At 51.9% G+C, this 21,933-nt stretch overlaps 1 protein-coding gene across 1 annotated transcript in view; it reads right to left on the reverse strand.

Annotated features, from left to right (window-relative positions):
- Positions 1–21,933, reverse strand: part of TNFRSF13B (TNF receptor superfamily member 13B) — a 51,803-nt gene that overhangs the window by 10,771 nt on the left and 19,099 nt on the right. The window contains exons 2-4 of the mRNA XM_077163339.1: positions 11,191–11,328; positions 8,524–8,775; positions 397–579 (exon numbers count right to left, since the gene is read on the reverse strand). Of these exons, the coding sequence (XP_077019454.1) occupies positions 397–579; positions 8,524–8,775; positions 11,191–11,328 (573 nt within the window). The remainder of the gene's footprint in view (positions 1–396; positions 580–8,523; positions 8,776–11,190; positions 11,329–21,933) is intronic.

The following is a 21,933-nucleotide window of genomic DNA, read 5'->3' on the forward strand; positions in this document are numbered from 1 at the left end:
GCCTCGCCCAGGCCCCACTCAGCTGTCTGCACCGGTGTCCAGCCGCCCCACAGCTCTGAAATCTCCTGGGTCCTTTTACGGCACCAGTGCTTCTGCAGGCCAGGGACCTCCTGCAGAACTTTTAATGTCTTGATACCACCCCCCTGCACCCCCAAACAAGCTGCAACCTCCAGGGTGGCCCCTGCCTCTGGCCTCGGTGTCCTGGGAAGCCCTTCAGTCCAGGACGTCCCCAGGATGGCCACCCCTCCCCCATCCCTGTTTAGATGGCTTAGTGTGGAAACCCGATTTTTACCTGGATGGAAAAACCTGCATGGATTTGCCCCAACCCTCCCCAGGGAACACCGGCCTGGGGCAGGGGCAAGCGGCGAGGACGGGGACCCCGAGTTCCACACTCACCCTTGGAGGACTCGGCCTGGGCTCGACAGGGCCCTGTGGGGCGGCAGGACAGCTGGTCCCCCCTCCTCTTGAGAAAGCAGGCCATGGCCACCAGGAGGCAGCAGAGGACGGCGCACAGGCAGAGCCCCAGCGTGGCGTAGACCAGCACCAACTGGTCCCCGCTTGGCTTCGGCCCCGGCAGGGCTGAAAGACAGGGTGGGGTCCTGAGTTCAGGGGCTCTCAGTCCCAGGGGACCTAGTCTTCCTTTTCCCCTTGTTAGGCCCATGCAGTCCATGTGGCCATACCCACCAAGCCAAGTGACCCCTGGGCCCCAGTATAGCTGAGTCCCAGCCACTGGCCCAGGGGAAAGCCGGGTTCTCTTCCTGGCCTTGAAGCTCGGCTCTCATGCTCTCTGCACCCCAGAGGAGTCAGCTCCCCACATCCTAGGCCAGTGGCAGCTTCTTGCAAGACCTTGAAACTGGAATGCCCTTGAGTTGGCTGAAAAGTTTTCTTCACTTCATGTGAGCACGTGGACTGTGACAGTGCAAGGGATGATGGCTGAAGGGTGGATGATGGATGATAGATATGGCTAGGTGATGGCTGATGGATGGGTGGATGATGGCTGAAGGGTGGATGATGGATGATAGATATGGCTAGGTGATGGCTGATGGATGGGTGGATGATGGCTGAAGAGTGGATGATGGATGATAGATATGGCTAGGTGATGGCTGATGGATGGGTGGATGATGGCTGATGGGTGGATGATGCATGATAGATATGGCTAGGTGATGGCTGATGGATGGGTGGATGATGGCTGAAGGGTGGATGATGCATGATAGATATGGCTAGGTGATGGCTGATGGATGGGTGGATGATGGCTGAAGGGTGGATGATGCATGATAGATGTGGCTAGGTGATGGCTGATGGATGGGTGGATGATGGCTGATGGGTGGATGATGGATGATAGATGTGGCTAGGTGATGGCTGATGGATGGGTGGATGATGGCTGAAGGGTGGATGATGCATGATAGATATGGCTAGGTGATGGCTGATGGATGGGTGGATGATGGCTGATGGGTGGATGATGCATGATAGATATGGCTAGGTGATGGCTGATGGGTGGGTGGATGATGGCTGAAGGGTGGATGATGCATGATAGATATGGCTAGGTGATGGCTGATGGGTGGGTGGATGATGGCTGATGGGTGGATGATAGTTGATGCATAATGGACGATGGATGGATGCATGAAGGATGAGGATGGATAGTGGAAGGATGATGGTTGATATATGGATGGATGATGGATGGATGATGGTTGATGGATGTCTGTCTTCCTTGAAATAGGTCCTTTCGCCAAGGAGAAGCCTTTCTGAGGGATCGCCTATTTACTGTCTAACATGGACACTGCTGCAGGTGAAACGGGGCACAATTGCTAATTTGAGTGCCAGAGGGACACTCAGCCCATGACCAGGTTCCTCCTCTGGTAATTTCTCCTCATTGCAGGCTTCTCCTGGGCTCTGGAATCGGGACATCCACAGCCTCATGCCGGAAGGACAGCGAAACCAGATTCCATTTAGCTATATGTCACACTTGTGATGGGGCCATCTATGAGCCCTTATTACCATGTGCCGGACACTGCGTTTTCTCCCTAAATCCTGGCCTGTGAAGAAGGACTGGACCCCCCCATTTAAAAAGTTGAGATATACTTCATAGACCATCAAATCCACCATTTTAAAGTGTACAGTGGTTTTCAGAATATTCACAAGGTTATGCAGCCGTCACCACCCCTAATTACAGGACGTTTGCATCACCCCCAAAGAAACCCTGTGCCCATGAAGCAATGAGCCCCACTCCCTCAACTCTGTCAGGCACTCATCTGGTTTCTGTCTTTGAATTTACCTGTTCTGGACATTTCATAGAAATGGAATCATGCAATAAGTGGTTTTGTGTCTGGCTTAGGTTCACTCAGCAATGTATTTTCAATTTCCATCCATGTGGTAGTGTGTACCAGTACCTAATTCCTTTTTTGTGGCTGAGTAGTATTCCATACTGTGGCAGACCACAGTTTATCCTTCCATCTGTTGAAGGAAATTTGTGCTGTTTCCACTTTGGGGCCATTATACACAGTGCTTCTGCGCTGCATTCATTACAGGGATTTGCATGAACGTGTGTTTTCAAGCAGCCTCTGCCGCTGCTTTCCTAGGAGCCCTGAGACAGTGTAGGAAGTCCTGGTGGAGAAGCCACATGGGGAGGCCACGTGCAGAAGCGTCAAAAGCAAGACAGCTCCCTTCACAGGCCGCCGCTTGTGCACAGACATGTAACGAAGGGGAGCCAGGCCTTAAAGATTTGCAGGATAAATCAGAGACAGCTAAGGTGGTGTCTTGGGGTGAGGAACTGGGCATCTGGGGAAATGGGGACTTTCCCCCAACGGGGTGCCTATTTTTTGTGCCTGCTTATTTTTTTAATGCTGTGTGTGGATCGTCTGTTGAAAACAGAAGGAAAACCGTTAAAATTGCTTGGGCTGTCCAGTCTCCTGAAAAGCCATGTCAAGGCTCAGCAGGAAGGTTTGCAGAGTAATCCCCAGACCTCGCATACTGACTGCAGAGCTGTCCGGAGGGTCTTTCTCTGCTACTCCAGGCAGGTTCAGCCCCTGGGCTTGGCAGGAGTGGGCGCCAAGACTCTCCTGAGGGGGCGGCGAGGGAGGGGTGCCCTGGCTTGCACACTTGTCCCTCTTGCAGTAACCGAGCACGCTGTCTCCACGCAGGGGGCCCCTGCCTGCCGGCTCCAAGCACCTGGTGAGGGGCCTCTGTGTCGGCTGCTGGCTGCCGGGAGCCGTGGGGCTTCGTCCTTGGCCTTGCCTGAAGGTGGGTCCCGGGGGCAGCTGTTCCGCCGTGTCTGCCCACGAGCCAGGCTGGCCAAGCAGGGGCACTCGCACTTCCAGGCCACGCTTGGAGCCCCTGATGGACAGCACGGCCTAGCTGGGCTCAGGCTGGCTCAGGACCTGCGGCAAGGGTGGCCCAGGCCTGACCAAGGATCATGCAGCCCCCACGTGGGGCCTGGGGCGCCGTGGCTGCTGGGCTCTGGGCCGGCCCGCGCTGCACGTGGCCCTGGACGTTCAGGCAAGTTCTCCAGGCCTCAGCTCCCTCATCTGTAAAGTGGGCGGTGGGCTGCCCTCCAGAGAGGAGGCGCTCTGTGTGAAAGCAGGGGCAGCTGGGCCTGGCTGGAAGGTTCCGGCAAGTCACCCCACCTCTAAGTTCAGCTGGCAGGGGCAGGGGGTGCGCCCTGGGGAAGGAGCCCTGGAAAGGCTGAGGAGGATGGGCCTGGGCAGGGTGGCTCTGCCTGTGACCTCTGATCTCTCGGCGCCTCAGGTCCAGTGACCCGCGACCGGCTGTTCCCTCCTGTCCTGCCGTCCTGGGGTGGGTGTCCCTCTTAGGTCACTGAGGGGCTTCTCACGATCTTTGTTCTTTGCTGGTGAGTTTTCCACAGATGAGCACGTTTGTGCAGCCATGTGCCCATATGTGTGTGTGCAGATGTGCAACCATGTTCGTGTGTGTGCATGTGTGTGCACATGCGTGTAGCCGTGTGTCCATATGTGCATGCACATGTCCATGTGCGCAGCCATGTGTCCGTGTGTGCGTGCATGCACGTGTCCATATGTGCAGCCATGTGTCCATGTGTGTACATGTGTGTGCAGCTGTGTGTCCATGTGTGTGCGTGTACGTGTGCATGCCATGTTTCCGTGTGTGTGCAGCTATGTCCATCTGTGTGCGCACACGGGTGCATGCTGTATTTCCGTGTGCGTGCACATGTGTAGCCGTGTGTCCATGTGTGTGCGAACACATGTGCCTGCTGTGTGCGCGTGTGTGCATGCCATGTATCCATGTGTGCATGCACACGGGTGTGTAGTGCCTGTGTGCACATGGTGGTTGTGCACGTGTGTATATGGTGTGTGTGCACACGGGGTCTGTGTGTGTGTGTGTAAGAGCCTTGGCTGCCATTCTGGGAAACACTTAGGGAAAGAGGTGGGGCTGGGCGCTGTCTCCTCTGTGGTGGGCTTTCCCCTAAGCCCGTTTCCAGAAGGCCAACCCCACCCCCACCGTACCCCCAGCCCCGCTTGGGTCCCTGAGCCCAGATCCTTTCTGGTCGCCCCTCCCTGAGGGTGAATCCCGCTCCGCTGGTGGGGGACGGCTTCCTGCCCTGGCCGCCACCCCTCCCTGCCCCGGATTTGCTTTCAGAGTGTCCGCCTTGCCCACGGCGGCCAGGCTCCCTGTGGGCCTGCGGCTTGGCTTCCCCCATGGCCCCCACAGCCCCCCACGACTCCCCAAGGCCCCCCAAGGCCCCCATGCCCACCCCCGCACCCCAGCCCTCCCTGCATTTGCCCTCTGGCCATCCACAAGTCACCCACTCACCCCTGCATTCCTGAGGGTGGGCACAGTGTAGAGTGACCAGGTGGCCGGGCCATCTGCATCTGCTCCCTGCCTCGAGGGAGGCTCCAGCCCCCACCAAGGCCATGACAGCCCGTCCACGCCTCCTGCCTGCCCCCAGGGGCTGCTGACACTCGTGCCCATGCCTGCCGGTCCCCACATGGCAAGTCAGATGCCCCCAAACAGGTGGCTCAGCCCGAGGGGGTGTCATTTAAGGAGCTCCACTTGCAGTATAGACAGGATAACTTTGTGGACTCATTATAATAATTTTCTGGCAAGAGGAAATCAAGAGCCTGGAGGAAGAGGCTCAAATTTTTCAAATTTGTGTGAAGGAACCCTATGGGTTAATGGTGGTCGAGGGAGTGAGCTCCCCGTCAATGGGGGTATGTAAGCAGAGAGAGTCAATTACATGCCAAGGACTCTGCATAGTGGACTCCCTGTTGGTCACTGCTAGCTCTGCAAATCGATGAAGGCTGTTAAAGTTCGGCAGCCTTTTTAGGCTCGCTCCATGTTTGGCGTGAGCTGTAACCAGCCACTGCTGAGTGTGTCCCCTCCGTGCCTGGGTGCTGGGCCCCCAAGGCAGCCATGACTAGGAGGCAGCTTGAATATGGGATGCGCAGATGGAGCCGTCGAGGCCATCCTGGGCTTGTCGCCCCCAGTTTGTGTCTGGTGGAATGGAGTTTAAGCAAAGGAGAGGCAGTGAAGAGCCTGGTGAGCTAAGCAGGGAAAGGGGCACAAGAAGAGTCCCGGCTTACGCAGCAGGACCCTGGCCATGGAGGGGAGAGCCCGCAGCCCCCCGCAGCCCTGGCTGGTCCCTCAGGATGGGGACACCTGGGGGCTCATAGGTCCTGACTGTCTTGGGCCAGACGGGCAGCCACGGGCCGGCCCCTCACACGGCCCTCTCCTGGGGCCACCTTCCAGAACTTTCCCCATAGCTTGCGTGCATGGTCCCCCCGACTCTGCTGGCCCCCACTTCTCCCGCTCCTGCCCCTGGGTGTCCCCACCGGCTGTCCCCTCCTCTCTACCTCTGTCCCGGCTGAGCTCGCCCCTGTTTCTGCGACGCCAGCTGCCACCTGCTAAGCCCGGGGAATCCAAGCATCCACATGTCCAGACCTTGGGGGCCCACTGTCCCCAGGCTCTGCCCACCCGGGGGCTGCACTCTCAACTCCTCTGGACCCCTGGGCCACGCCCAGGGTGAGGACATGCCCCCAGGACCTGTGGACGGGGCGTTTGCAGAAAGGTCTTCCCGCAGCTCGGCTGGGGGCTGCGAGGGATGGCGGGGGGAGGCCGCGAGGGGCCCAGGGGCCAGGGTTACGGGGTGGTGTTGTGATATTGTTCAGGAAAAGACAAAGTGTCCCCTGCACTGGTGCTGCGTGAACTTCCCCCCATCAGCCTCTGCCCTCCCGGCACCGCTGCTTCCCGCGTGACGTCCTCCAGCCGGGGTGGCTCAGGACTCGCCCCGGTTGGGGGACCCACCCTGCCCAGCCTGCAGCCCACCTCCTCTTAAACGGGGGTGGGGGGTCCCTCAGACGAGGACTGGCTGAGGGTGGCACTGGCCAGTCCCTTTCCCCCGTGGCCCCCACTGCCCGTGATGGGCTGCCCTGGTCTCTTAGAGCTGAGGTGCCAAGAAGCAAAGTGATTCCCTCAAGACCACTGGCTGGGAGGGGTCCACCAGCCTGGAGACCCCAGACCACCCAGCACCCAAGGCACCTCGGGGACCCTGCCTCGCAGGTCGCTCACTGCAGACGGTGGGTAACCGGCCACTGCACAAGGCTCGTCCACTGTTGGCCACTAGACGGAAGTTCTGGGGTGAGGCAGGGCCCCTTGCCTGTGCTGCCGCCCAGCTCCCAGGAGGGCGCCTGGCCGCAACCCCCTGGCCCTCCCAGAAGGTGGCTGCCCTGCCCACCAGGCCCGGCTACCTCCCGAGGACGAGAGACCGCGTCCCAGCTAATGAAATCCTGGGACGTGGAGCCAGCGCTGGATGGAGGTGATCGCAGTCGCGACAAACAAGCCACTGTCGCGCGAAGCCACCGAGTTCCGCAGTGAGAGCTACAAGATGCTAAGGTCCATCCCCTCAGCTCCGAGCCAGCTCTGCAACACGCTCAGCAGAGGTGCAGAGGGTACTGCCTGGCACGGCTTCCCAGCCTTATGGGCTTCCTCTCCTTCTGCACCTCCACTGGCTCTGTCCAGAGGGTGCCAAGAGAAGGCCGAGAAGCACATGGCGCCGTCACCACCAGCCAAGCCAGCCCCACACGGCGGGCCCCAGCCCAGCCCCATGAGAAGTCAGAAGCTGCTGATTTGGGGTGGATGTTACGCAGCATTAGCTGACTGATAGGAGAGCGGATGAGAGTAAGAGGCCACAGCCCAACCACGCAGAACATGAGGCTTGGCAGCCTCCACATTCGAGGCACACGAACCCTCTATGGTATCTTGGTAATGGGGACCAACCTCGTGGAAATTACATGATCATGAGAAAGTTACAGGCCAAGGAATGAACTAATCAGCCCCCTGGGAGCTGTCACCTGTGGAATATCTGCCAACAAGCCAACAGCAGGTAAATGTCTACCTCAGATGTCTACAGATGTGCTGGTTTGAAAGGACTGTGTGCCCTAGAAAGGCCATGTTTTCGCTCTGATCCCGTCATGTAGAAGCAGCCTTTTCCTTTAATCCTTATTCAGCACCAGAGGTTGGAGGCTTGATTAGATTGTCTGCACGGAGATGCAACACACCCGATTGTGGGTATTAACCTTTGAGGGGGATGTGCTCCACCCATTCCAGGTGGGTCTTGATTGGTTTGCTGGAATCCTTTAGAACAGAAAGCATTTTGGAGAAGGGCCGCGAGAACCATGAGAGCACTCACAGCCAGGGAGCTTTGGAGATGTGGAAGGAAAACGCCCTCAGGGAGCTTCATGAACCAAGAGGCCTGGAGAGGAAGCTAGCAGATGTCGCCATGTACCTTCCCAGTGGAGAGAGAAACCCTGAACGTCATTGGCCTTTTTTTGAGTGAAGGTAACCTCTTGTTGATGCTTTAATTTGGACATTTTTATAGACTTGCTTTAATTGGGACATTTTCATGGCCTTAGAACTGTAAACTTGCAACTTAATAAATTCCCCCTTTTAAAAGCCACTCTGTTTCTGGCTATCACATTTCAGCAGCTACAAACTAGGATAGCAGACCCCTAGGGCAATCCGTTCCTATCCTGACCTGCACCTCAGGGTAGGGCGGTGAGTGGAGAGCTGTTTGCTGGGCATATGCGATCAGATCACTTCAACACCAGGGGCTTTGGAGGTGCCCAGCTCCAAGGTACCCTCTTACCGTGTTCCAAATGGCCCCTCCCCCCCAACACATGCCCATGCGCTTTGTAACGCCTTTTCCTGCTCACTCATAGGAAGCCGCTGTTGCTTCTAAACCGATACCTGAGGTCTGGGCAGGAGGAAGGCACTGTCTCCTGACCCAGTGGCGTACAAGGCTAGTCCGGCCAGCTATCGGCCGCCTCATGTCTTAGGAACTCACCCTGCGTGGGCACTCAAGGCTCTAACCCCTTGGGGCTCATGAACATCCTTCCTTCCTTTACGCCCCAGGCTCCTGACATTTTGCCCACATTTTTCACTGTCCGGCGAAGAGCCTCCTGACCTCTAGGTATTTGCTAGGACTCTGGACGTCCTGCCTGGTAGCCCCTCCTCGTTTGTGCCTGTTGCCTGACTGTTGTCCCAGTGTCAACTCACCTGCACCTGCCTCCATGGCCCTGTGCACTGTCCCTGGGTGGCCACCTGCATTGTCCAACTTGTCTTCGGCCTCCCCGGGCTGCTGCCTCCTGAACGCGGGCGGGCCGTTCGCTCTGTTGCGTCCTGCTAGCTTGTTCTCGCAGACGTGTGCGCACTGCTTGGGGTGCTGTCCGCAGATGGAGAGGCAGCTGACACAATCATTCAGGAGCTGGTCATAGTACCTGCCTTGCTCCTTGCGGCAAGTAAGCGACTCTGGACAGAGAAACAAGTAGATGCTTAGGGGTGGCGGAGCCCCAGCTTTGCGTCTGGCCTCAAAAGGTGTCAAAGTTAGGACAAAAATGACAGTCCAAGGAATAAAAAAGCAAGAGTGATTCAAGTCCTTTTCCAACATGCAAACTGAAGGCCATACATTGCCCTCTCAGTACTGTTTTAGCTTCATCTGACAGGTATTGTTATTTAGTTCAAAATGTTTTTACTTTTCATTAATATTTCTTTTTTGACCTGTGGATTATTTTAAATTGCATTTCTTAGCATCCAAACATAAGAATTTTCTAGTTATCTTTTGAAATCAATACTTAGGTGAATTACGTGGTCTTTAAAATCTTTACTTGCACTTTTTTCAAACTCCAACAAGAAGAAACATTTCGTGTTAATACAAGAAAAAGTTGGGGAGAAACCAGAATCCTCTTTGGAAAGTTGGGGAAAAGTGCTGGAAGAAAGGGGGAGAGCTCATGCCAATAGCATGTCTTCTCTCTTTTCAGTAAGTGACAGCTGTAGGGGTTGCGACAGGTGTCCACGGCAAGGAGCGGAAGCCAAGGCATTAAAGCCCGTCTTGCTTCATGAGGGCCTTGCCTTAAGAGAGAGCAGTGGACTCAACTTTGAGTGCATGAAAGAAATGTGTTTGGGACAAGAGCTAATCTTGGGGAAAGACTCAGAAAATATATATTTTTACTTTTGAGGCAGGTTTCCCTGTCTTTAAGATAAAGGTCAATATTTATCTTAAAATTATCTTATTTATCAATATTTATCTTAAATATTGACCCATGCATAAAATTTTAGGGACACAACTCGGCAGCAAAGCGCAGGGAAGTGGTGAGAGAACAGAACTTGGTTTGCCATTTGCAGGCTGTGTGGTCTTAGCCTCCCGTGCCTCAGCTTCCTCATTTCGGAGACAGGGATGATTAGTAATAACCACTCCCCAGGCTGGTGGGTGGCCCTGGCTCCCGGCACAGGACCTGGGACACAGTAAGTGCCCAGTGAGGGCAGGCTGTGTCCACCGTTCATTTGGGCCTCTTCACAGGCAAACTCACACCCTACTCTGTGTCTCTGCAGGGGAAGGAAGAGACCAGAAACACAGTGGCAGTGGGACCTTCGGGAAGACTCTGAGATGCCCCCGCAGGACCAGGGCTCCCTGTCTTGGCCCCTCTGCATCCCCCTCCGGGTTCCAGGGAGCCCCACAGGGACCCCGACACCATCACTCAGGAGAGGGACTTGAGCCGATGGTTTTGATCCCGAGGGTCTCAGCAATCCCAGCCTGGCTGCTGCAGCAGCCTCTGCGCTCCCCAGACCACCCCCCTCACTGCCTGGCCCCTCAAGCCTCCCTCTGGGTCTCGGGGTCCCATGTCTCTCTCTAGCCAGTCTTCCAGCCAGGGCCTGCCCCCTCCCCGACAGCCGCATCCTATGAAGCCACTGGGCCCCTAGAGCCCGTGCCTGCCCCACCTGCCAGCTGGTGCCCCTGTGGCACGTACGATTCCACCTGGAAACATGGTCATAGGGGCAGCTGTCATTCCTGCGTAGGTGATAGCCTCCTAGAGGCTCAGGTCAGAGTCATCTTCACGAGGCTAGAAGTTTCCGTAAATATGTGTGGGATGAAACAGTGGCCCTGCTACTTCACTACGGGTGGTAGAATTTTCAGTTCTGGGTTCAAATCCTGACTTTCCCACTTCTATGCTGTGTGACCTCAGGCAACTCACTCTCCCTCTCTGAGCTTCACTCAACAAAGCACTTACTATGTGACAGGTTCTGCTCAGGGCTCAGGTCAGGCCTGGTTTCCCCTGCAGGGAGCTCCAGACACCAGCCGGCAGGGACCCAAAGCAGACACACACAGTGTGTCACCGCAGATGTGGTGGTTCTTCCAGGGAAGGGACAAGTCATAAGAGAACCATTTCAAGGTCCTTGTACAGTAGAGAATCGTGATTGAGTATTTATAGGTAAAATGTTATGAGGTCTTGAGTTTTCTTTAAAATACTAAAAAACACACTAAAGGGTCAGGGAATGGGAAGGCAGGACTGGCTGGCTTTTCAGGCTGGTGGGCACGCAGTGCAGTCCCATCGTGCGCCCCTCCCTGGCCCCTGCGTGGCCTGACAATTTCTCTCTTTTCAAAGGCAATGAAGATGGAGGGTGGCTAGGCAGGCACGACACCATCGGGCAGTCAAAGGAGGCCTCCGCGGGAAGGGGCTTTGGGAGGGGGGTGCGGGAAGGGGGATGAGGGACAAGCATTTCAGGCAGAGGAACAGCGTGTGCAAAGCCTGGGGACAGGAAACAGCAGGGCAAAGAGAGGCCAATGTGTGTGGCCACAGGCAGCCGGGTGGGGAGTGGGGAGGGGTGGGGGTGGGTGCAGGTGGGGGCCCGGCGAGCGCCCACCCCGCGGGGAGTGCCAGGACTCACTGCAGAAGGCTGCGCAGGTGCGTGGGCTCCGCTGGCTGCAGACGGGCTTGCAGGAGACGCAGGTCCTCAGCAGGAGGTCCCAGTACTGCTCGTCCGGACAGGGTCCCAGGGCCGCGGGGGGCCGCGAGCTCTGTGGGGCTGAGGGCCGGGGCCTGAGGTCACGGAGGGGAGTCCCCGGGCAGCCACCCTGCCCCGCCGCTCCCCACTGACCCCCCCAGCCCAGGCGGCCCCTCCTCTTTCACCCAGCGCCGACACCCGTGTGGCCGCCCGCGCCCAGACCGCAGGGCCGTCCCTTCCCTGCCACGTCCTTACTGGACGTCAGTGAGTGTGGCTGCGGTGACACTAACGTGTGCGGCTTGCGGCTGAGCCCAGAACCAGGAGGCAAAGGGAGTCCCAGGAAGCACAGGCCCGCCGGTGCCCAGCGCGCGGCAACTGCTCCTTCCGTGCCGCTGTCCTCCCCTCTCCCTTGCTTGTTTTTTTTTTTAATTAAGGTGGGTGCACCGGTTTGAAAAGGTTTATGTACCTAGAAAAGCCATGTTTTAATCCTAATCAACCTGTGGGGGCAGCGGTTACTTCTAATCCCTCTTCATACTGAGGCTTTAATGAGCTCATCCCCATGGAGGTGCGACTCAGTCAAGTGTGGTTTTTAAACCCGATTAGGCGTCTCCACCCATCCCAGGTGGGTCTTGACTGGTTGTACTGGAATCCTTTAAAAGAAGAGTGCTTTGGAAAAAGCTAGAGAACAGCAAGAGAGAAAGCCATGAAGTTCTGAGGGAGCAGAGGACACCGCAGCAACCCCAGGCAGAGGGTCCAGCAGCCAAGGACCTGTGGAGATGAAGGAAAACGCGTCCCGGAGCTGGAGAGGAGCCCAGCAGACGCCACCATGCCCGCCGTGGGCCTCCTCACTGGAGAGAGAAACCCGGGATGTCATCCGCCTTCTTGAACCAAGGGATCTTTCCCTGGATGCCTTAGGTTGGACACTTCTATAGCCTTGCTTTAATTGGGACATTTCCACAGCCTAAAAACTGTTCACTTGCAACTTATTAAGTTCCCCTTTTAAAAAGTTGTTCTGGAATGTTTGCATTCCAGTAGCTAGAAAACTAGATGGTGTGACACATGCGCAACGCAGTGTCTGCAGCCCATAGATCCTCAGGGCCCAGTTTGATGAACTTTCACCCGTGTATTCCCCCCAACGCTAGAAGCCCCCGAGGGCCCCTCCAATTCCACACTCATGCCCAGAGGTAACGAGGATTTTTACTTCTGCCACCACAGGTTGAAATGGCCTGACCTGGGACTTTGCTGCCCCAGGATATCTGTGACTCATCCACGTCGGTGCCGTGAGTCTCCCATTGCATGCACGGATCACCTCTTCTGTCGTTTTCTGCCTGACTTCATGGCTTGTGCCTCCCTAATGCCTTCTCCTTTGAACCTTTTGCAAGATGCTCGTTGATCCTTTCAGCAAAAGCAAGCGGAGTAAAGACCGGCAGCCTCCCCTTTAGAAGGCAGCTTGGACACGTGGGTTTAGCCTCCTTCCACTCGAAGCCCTACTAAAGCGACTGTAAAGGACATTTGTCCTCAAGGATGGGGAGAAGAGACTGCAGGGGGCAGATGCCAATACCTTTTAGGAAAGTGGAAGGTGGGCGCACTGGGGACACTGCTGCCCTGTACTTCCCTCCTTAGGAAATGGGGAGAAGAAGCTGATGTAGGTCACAGAAAATCCAGGAAACTTCCCGGGTTGGAGACACCAGGTACATCTGAAGGGAGGGGTGGAGGAGAGGCTGCGAGAGGAGGATTGGCTGGAAATACAGAGAAGGCGTGTCCCCAACCAGATTCCTGGCCCCAGACAGGCGACGGCTCCGGCAGACGTGGGGGTCTCCCCAGGCCCGGCTGAGGGTGGGGAGGTCTCCCTTCTGAGCAGTGGGACGGCCTGGCCCCCCAACTCTCTCACCCCAGCCCCTGCCTCAGGAGCGTTTGTGGCCAGGCTCTCCAAGTTGCTTCCCGACGTCCCCCATTTGGTGGGAAATCGGCGGAATTCTGCTCTGGGAAAACCGGCCCAAAGACGAGATCCAGAGACACGCCAGGAGGAGATTCCCTCGGTAGAAAGGCCCGGTCCCTCGCCCCCGAGCGGAGCTTGCATGTCACAAGCCTGTTTGCCGACCCAGAATTTCCCATCAGCTGTTACTGCCTCAGTCTTTACTGTGAGCCAACACCCAAAGTTCACCAACATGCAGAACGGCCCCTAACAGGAAAAAGAACTTGAAGCAAACAGAAAAACATGCCTGGTGTCAGCAAGATGACGTAGGGAACAGAGAGAACTTAAAAAATAGCAACAACGGCACAACTTATATCCGCAGAAAGATAAGAGAAAATGTTGCAGTCCTGGAGAGTGTATTATTACAAAAAGAAAGCCTTCATAGAACAAACAAGAATTATTAGAGATTAAAAATATAATAGCCATGATAAAAATATCAAGAGGGCTGGAAGATATAACAAAACAAATTATCCTAATATAGGAAAGAAAAGATATGAAAATTATGGAATCATTTCATAAAATCCAAAGGTTGACTAATAGAAGTTTCAGAAAAAAATAAGATTTGAAGCACATGAGCGTCCAGATTGAAAGAGCCAATTAAATGTCAGCACAATAAATTCTGACAAACCGAGATATAGCATCATGAAATTTAGGAAAACTAGAGATAAGAGAAGATTCCAGACCTTCCTGAGAACAGTTTTGTGAGTTGAGTCGTCAGCGGATCTCTCAGAAGCAATGCCAGAAGTGGGACGAGAATGGAGCAATGCCTTCAAATTTATGATAGAAAGTTATTTTCAGTCTAGCGGGCCACAGTGGCTCAGCAGGCAAGAATGCTCGCCTGCCATGCCAGAGGACCCGGGTTCGATTCCTTGTGCCTGCACATGTAAAAAATAATAATAATAAATTTTAAAAAAAATTAAAAAATATATTAAAATGGACAGTGTGCAACAAAAGATTACAAGACAAACAAAGAAAGAGGAAATGATGACCCACCCAAAGGAAGAAGATAAAAGTCCAGAGACCATCAACAAGGAAGACAAGACCAGGCAAAGACCTTAAAAAAATGACTCTCAATATGCTCAAATAGATCAAGTAAGACACAGAGGAAGAACTAAGGGATATCAGGAAAACAATGAATGAATAATATGAGAATCTTAATAAAGAGACCAAAAAATTTAAAAGGGAACCAGACTGAAATATTGCCGTCAAAGACTCCAATAACTGAAATGACTGGAAATGGCAGGAAATGAAGTCAGTGAACTCAAAGAAAAGACAATGAAATGATCCAGGCTGAGGAGCAAAAGAATGGAAAAAAGTGAATAAAGCCTGAGAGACCTGTGGGACGCCATCAAGCACAGCAGTATACATAGCTGGGAGTCCCAAGGGGAGAAGGAAGAACAGGGCAAAAGGAACACTCAAAGAAATGGTGGCAGGAAACTCCCAAATTCAGCAAAAGACATGAATCTACCCCTCCAAGAAGCTCAGTGGACCTCAGACAGGATAAATTCAGAGCGTGATGTGCCCAGAAGGCAAAGCATGCAATACCAAGGACAGAAGAGAGGATCAGTGAACTTGAAGACAAGACACTCGAGATGAGGCAGGCTGAGGAGCAGAAAGGAAAAAGAAATACTGAAAGTGAAAACAGCCTGACTCTGCTGCACCGTTATATGTGTTCTGGGAGAAGGAGAGAAAGAAGAAAGAATTGTCAAAAGTAATGAGAGAGAACTTCTGAAGGGACTTCCAGGTCAAGATGGCGGCTTAGCAATGTGCGCATTTTAGTTCGTCCTCCAGAACAACTACTAAATAACCAGAAACAGTACAGAACAGCTCCTGGAGCCACGTCAGTGACCAGACACACAGCGTACCCCAGTCTGGACCAGCTGGACCGGCTGCGAGCACCCCCCAGAACCGTGAGTTCCCAAAGCTGCGGTGGCCAGCGCCGTCCCCCACAGGCTGTTTCCTGAGGGGAAAGGAAAGGACTTTACCAGCAGCAGGGACTGGCCACAATCAAACGCCAATTGTGGAACTAATTAACAAATTCCGACTACTAAAAATAGGCCCCCAGCTTAGGTGAACCTGATCAAAGCGGAGGTTGCTCATTTTTGCCCTGGCGCCAAGGGGGCAGGACTGACAGAAAAAGGGGGAAAAAAAAGAAGGAAACGGAGGATTTTGTGACTGTGTATCTACAAAGGCTTGACTGCCTCTGGATACAGCAGCAGGACTTTTCAGGCTGAAACTGCCCCACGCATAGGCAGACGTGAGCTCTTTTGGGGGCTTGTCTGGAGCCTGTGCCTTCCCCAGGGGAGGGGTGAAGCCCAACTCAGGTGGAATACCTCCATCAAGGAATTCAGACACCAGGGCTTGGTAATTTGAAGCCATTAAAACCAGCCTACAACCTCTCCTCTGTCTCCACCACGCCCCCAGCAGGGAGAGTCTGCCAAAGTTAAAGGTACTGCGCATCATCTTATGCTGGTGGGACCTGCAGTCAGACAAGCGCCACATACTGGGCAGGATAAGAAAAACAGAGTCCAGAGACTTCACAGGAAAGTCTTTCAACCTGCTGGGTCTCACCCTCAAGGAAAACTGATGCAGGTGACTCTTTTCTCCTGATAGGAGGCCAGTTTTGTCTGGGAAAATCCGGCTGGGGTCTATAATACCTAAGTAGACCCTCCTAAGTGTGGGGGGAAAAGGCACCATATAAGCAGGGCAAGAAACAAGAAAACAAGAACTGAAAAATTCTCCTCTGTTAAACAAAACTTAAGCTAAAGGTCCAGATAAAGCTGAACGGAATGTCAAAGAACAGATAGACGCAAATTCATCCAGCAAGAAAACCCTAGATAGAAGTGAAAGCAATCTCCAGAATAAACTAATTAAGGTAATTAAATGCCTAGACACCAGCAAAAAATAACAAATCACACTAGGAAAATTGAAGATATGACCCAGTCAAAGGAACAAACCAACAATTCAAATGACATACAGGAGCTGAAATAATTAATTCAGAATGTACGAACAGACATGGAAAACCTCATCAAAAACCAAATCAATGAATTGAGGGAGGATATAAAGAAGGCAAGGAAAGAACAAAAAGAAGAAACTGAAAGTCCGAAAAACAAATCACAGAACTTATGGGAATGAAAGACACAGTAGAAGAGATGAAAAAAACAATGGAAACCTACAATGGTAGATTTCGAGAGACAGAACATAGGATTTCTGAACGGGAGGATGGAACATCTGAAATCCGACAAGAAACAGAAACTATAGGAAAAAAATGGAAAAATATGAACAGGGACTCAGGGAATTGAAAGACAATATGAAGCGCACGAATATACGTGTTGTGGGTGTCCCAGAAGGAGAAGAGAAGGGAAAAGGAGGAGAAAAACTAATGGAGGAAATTATCACTGAAAATTTCCCAACTCTTACGAAAGACTTAAAATTACAGATCCAAGAAGTGCAGCATACTCCAAAGAGAACAGATCCAAATAGACATACTCCAAGACATTTAATAATCAGAATGTCAGAGGTCAAAGAGAAAGAGAGGATCTTGAAAGCAGCAAGAGAAAAGCAATCCATCACATACAAGGGAAACCCAATAAGACTATGCGCAGATCTCTCAGCAGAAACCATGGAGGCGAGAAGACAGTGGGATAATATATTTAAATTATTAAAAGAGAAAAACTGCCAACCAAGAATTCTATATCCAGCAAAATTGTCCTTCAAAAATCAGGGAGAAATTAAAACATTTTCAGACAAAAAATCACTGAGAGAATTTGTGACCAAGAGACCAGCTCTGTAAGAAATACTAAAGGGAACACTAGAGACAGATACGAAGACAGAAGAGAGAGGTGTGGAGAAGAGTATAGAAAGGAAGACTATGAGTAAAGGTAAAAAGAAGGAAAATTAGATATGACATATAAAATCCAGAAGGCAAAATAGTAGAAGAAAGTACTACCCATGCAGTAATAACACTGAATGTTAATGGATTAAACTCTCCAGTCAAAAGACATAGTTTGGCAGAATGGATTAAAAAACAGGACCCATCTGTATGCTGTCTCTACTCAAAGGACATGAGGCCAAGGACACAAATGGACATTTACACACCAATGTTTATAGCAGCAGTATTAATTACCAAGAGATGGAAACAGCCAAAATGTCCATCAACAGATAGTTGGCTAAACAAACTGTGACATTTACATAAGATGGAATATTATGCAGCTGTAAGACAGAATAAAGTTATGAAGTATATAACAACATGAATGGACCTTAAGGACATTACGCTGAGTGTGATTAGCCAGAAACAAAAGGACAAATACTGTATGGTCTCACTGATATGAACTGACATTAGTGAATAAACTTGGAATATTTCCTTGGTAACAGAGACCATCAGGAGATAGAAATAGGGTAAGATATTGGGTAATTGGAGCTGAAGGGATACAGATTGTGCAACAGGACTGAATATAAAAACTCAGAAATGCACAGCACAATATTACCTAACTGTAATACGATTATGTTAAAACACTGAATGAAGCTGCATATGAAAATGATAGAGGGAGGAGGGCTGGGGCATAAATGAAATTACAAAGAAAGATAGACGATAAAGATTGAGACGGTGTAATCTAGGAATGCCTAGAGTGTATAATGATAGTTACTAAATGTACAAATAAAAAAATGTTTTTGCTTGAGGAAGAAGAAAAGAATGTCATTACTGCAGTATGCTGAAAATAGATGGTACTTAATATTTTAAAATTTCACCTTATGTGTGAGACTAAAGCAAAAAAATGTTTATTTGGTACAAATCTATACTTTGACTAGTGCCATCTCTTAATATAACTTATGTAGATAGTTGGTTGAACACCTTAAGTACATGGAACTTTGTATAGGACATGAGATTTTGTTGGTTTGTCCAGGTGATGCCATGATGAATCCCAGAGTGATTTGATCAGTGAGTGGAAAAATATTTGCAAAGTCCCTTTCGGGGAATGGTGAGAATGGGGGAAAACTCAACTTCCCCAAGTTGAATTCTTGATATTCTCGCAAGCAGTGTGGACAACCAAAGCTATAGGCTGAGCCCCCAGTCTTGGGGTCTGTTCATATGAAACTTAACCCCACAGGGGATAGGTCAAGCCTACTTAAAATTAAGCCTAAGAGTCACCCCCAAGAGAACCTCTTTTGTTGCTCAGATGTGGCCTCTCTCTCCAGCCAACACAGCAAGCAGACTCACCACCCTCCCCCTGTCTACGTGGGACATGACTACCAGGGGTGTGGATCTTCCTGGCAGCGTGGGACAGAAATCCCAGAATGAGCTGAGATTCAGCATCAAGGGATTGAGAAAAACTCTAGAATGAGCTGCGACCCAGCATCAAGGGATTGAGAAAACCTTCTCACCCAAAAGGGGGGAAGAGTGAAATGAGACAAAGTGTCAATGGCTGAGAGATTCCAAACCGAGTCAAGAGGTTATCCTGGAGGTTATTCTTACGCATTAAGTAGATATCACCTTGTTATCCAAGATGTAATGGAGAGGCTGGAGGGAACTGCCTGAAAATGTAGAGCTGTGTTCCAATAGCCATGTTTCTTGATGATGATTGTATAATGATATAGCTTTCACAATGTGACTGTGTGATTGTGAAAACCTTGTGTTGGGAATGTTTGTGTTTCTTGTAATTTTTTTTAATCAATAAAAAATTAAAAAAAAAAAGATCCCTTCCCTCTTAAGAATAAAAACCTTCATTCTTGGTAAAAAAAAAAAAACAGTAATGAGAGAGAACTTCCCAGACTTGGCAAAAGATGTGACTATGCTCAGCCAAGAAGCAGAGAGATCACGACATATCCAGGAAAAGCAGAAACTCGTCCCTGGTGCACGCGCCCTGCGAGCAATGCTGGACCAGGTTCTTCGGGCTGAAAGGAAAGGACACCAGACGGTGGACCTGCAAGGTACAAGGGGACTGAGACCTGCAGAAACGGCGGCCACGTGCAATTAAAAATGCCACTACTACTGCATTGCATGTAATTCTATTTTTATTTCATGCAGGTGATAAAATTAAAATGGGTGAAAAAATAATGAAATATCTGAGGTTTGGGATTACAGTAAAACAAAAAGGTCGGGGCGGGGAGGGCATAGGCCTGTGCCCCAGCGAAGCCCACGCTCCCTTACTCCAGCCCTGCACTTGCAGACGTAGTGTGCGTGGCCTTGTGCTTAGGTTATTCCAACTGCGACATGGCCCAGCCCTTCAGGGTGGTCTTAAAAAGACAAAAAAAAAAAAAAAAAAAAAGCTCAGAGAGCGAAATGCCCAGAGCGTTTGGAGAGAGCCGAGGGAGGTGCCCCGAGCAGGCAGCAGGCCCCCGGGGAGCGGGGGAGCAGGACCAACATCCCCGGGCGCCCTTCCCCGTGCACCCAGTGTCCCTTCCCGGAGGGGAGCGTCCTGGGAGCCCTAAATGGGATGTGTTCACGGCCTTAGACCTGCAATTCGAGAGCGAACAATCCTCAGTTGTCAAACCGACCTGTTTCTGGCCTACTGCATTCCGTCCCCTCAGCAAACCCAAACACACACCCAGGGCGCTCACTGTGGGGTCGCGGCGGGAGCTGGCAGGGGACGGGCACCCGGGGCCCTGAGTCTGGGCACAGCCGCGGTCCAGGCAGAGAGCGGTGGGGGCCCCAGGGAGAGGGTGGGGAGCCTCAGGGAGAGGGTGGCCGGCCTCGGGAGAGGGTGGGGGGCCCAGGGAGAGGGTGGGGGGCCCAGGGAGAGGGCAGGGGAGCCCAGGGAGAGGGCAGGGGGGCCCAGGGAGAGGGCGGGGGTCCAGGGAGACGGCAGGGATGCCTAGGGAGACGGCAGGGGTGCCTAGGGAGAGAGCGGGGGGCCCAGGGAGAGGGCGGGGGGCCCAGGGAGAGGGCAGGGGAGCCCAGGGAGAGGGCAGGGGGGCCCAGGGAGAGGGCGGGGGGCCCAGGGAGAGGGCAGGGGAGCCCAGGGAAAGGGCAGGGAGGCCCAGGGAGAGAGCAGGGGGCCCAGGGAGAGTGCGGGTTGCTCAGGGGCCACGGCTGAGCGCCCTGGGGAGCACATGCTGCTTGTTTTAAGGTACATTGACGAGTGGCCCCCACCCCTGCCTCTGTAGCAGCTCAGCCACCATGTCCCCCCTCGGGCTGTGAGTTCTTGGTGCTTCCAAAGCTGGGGGTTCGGTTTTTAAGTTGAAACCTGTATTTCTGTACCAGGTTCACTGTACCCTGAGGTTGATTTTTGGGTGTAAGGTGGACAATAATGGGTCACTGAAGTAAATATTTAGCAGACTCTCATTAATTTCTTTCTCTAAAAAAAGCTGCAGTATTTATTATTAGTTTCTTAAAATAGACAAGGAAAAGAGGCTGCTTAGCCACACGATGGCTTGGGTTTGTCTGGATTCATCTAATTGAATTAAAGACTGGTTTTTAAAATGAAACAGTTGCTGCTTTATAAAATATAATGAACTTTAAACCAATTTGTTCTTGGAAAAATTAATGAGATTTCCTGTGTGAATAGTTTTCATTACTCTCGCGGTGTACTGAGTAATACCCTAATTGTTATGTTTCTTCTCTTCAAACATTTCAGCTGCAATCACCCATCAGTTAGCTCCTTCCCAAATATCTTGTTATGCTTACCTGTTTTCCTTTTACAAACACGATCACCTTATCTATTTGTGATCTAATACTTATAAATCATTATAGATACTAAAGATATTTTCCCCCTTCTCTATGGACTTAAAATTAGCTTTGTTTGTATTTGGATTTATTTTTTGAAGTCAATGTCATAAACCTACATTGGGTTACAAAAAAAATTAGTTACCCAAAAAAAATGAGTTGTGGAAATGAATTTGTGGAAACATTTTTAAAAAATGGGTTACCCCGCGGCTAAAGGCCCATCACGGAGAAAATGCTGAGAAGGTTTTGGGGATGAGTCACTCGGAAGTGGTTTCGGGGGAATGCGAAGGACGTGATGTCTGGGAGAGAACTGCACCCTTTAGCACTCTTCAAAAACCAGGCAAGCCCATCCAGGGACAGCAGCACTGGATAAAGTTCTCAAACCTGCAAAGCCCTGACATGAAGACCCCTAGTCTGGACGACGGAGAGCCAGAGACATCAGAGGATGAAATTCAAGTTCTGCAGAAATTAAACTGAAACTGCAGCGACGTAATAAATGTGGGGTGATGGCTTTAGCGATGAGCCATGACTCCTGAGGTTGCACGCCAGAGAAGCAGCACTAGAAAGCTGAAGGAGAGTCAAAGTGCCTAAAAACTGTGAATGCTAACGTCGGCAATGACCTTCAGGCCCTAACCGATGGGTGCAAACCTGATGATGCTATTCAAACGTTCGAGTCGAGGGCAAGGGCCAATCCATGCGTGCTTTCATCTCAGTCCCCCCGGGAACGTAGCTCAGCCAGGAGAACCAAAGCACAGCAGCCTTAACCTTTATACCAAAAGACAGTTCTTTCAGGGTGTTCACAAAGTGGCTGAAAGTTCAAGTGAAGTACATTTTCAACTGTTAGATATACAAACTCCATCTATTTGTGAAAACCAAGAAAGGCAGGAGAGGCGGCCGGGCCAGGTGGTCAGTGTAGGCTGGTGCCGACGTCAGGGGACTTGAAGGAAGGCGGGAGTTGGAGCATGATGTCAGGAGGAAACGGGCAGGGGAGAGTCGCCATGGCCTAACCAATGGGGCTGTTGGCGAAGAAAGTTCAGACATTGCAATT

Source organism: Tamandua tetradactyla, chromosome 6 (assembly GCF_023851605.1).
Source record: "Tamandua tetradactyla isolate mTamTet1 chromosome 6, mTamTet1.pri, whole genome shotgun sequence".
Classification (NCBI taxonomy): domain Eukaryota; kingdom Metazoa; phylum Chordata; class Mammalia; order Pilosa; family Myrmecophagidae; genus Tamandua; species Tamandua tetradactyla.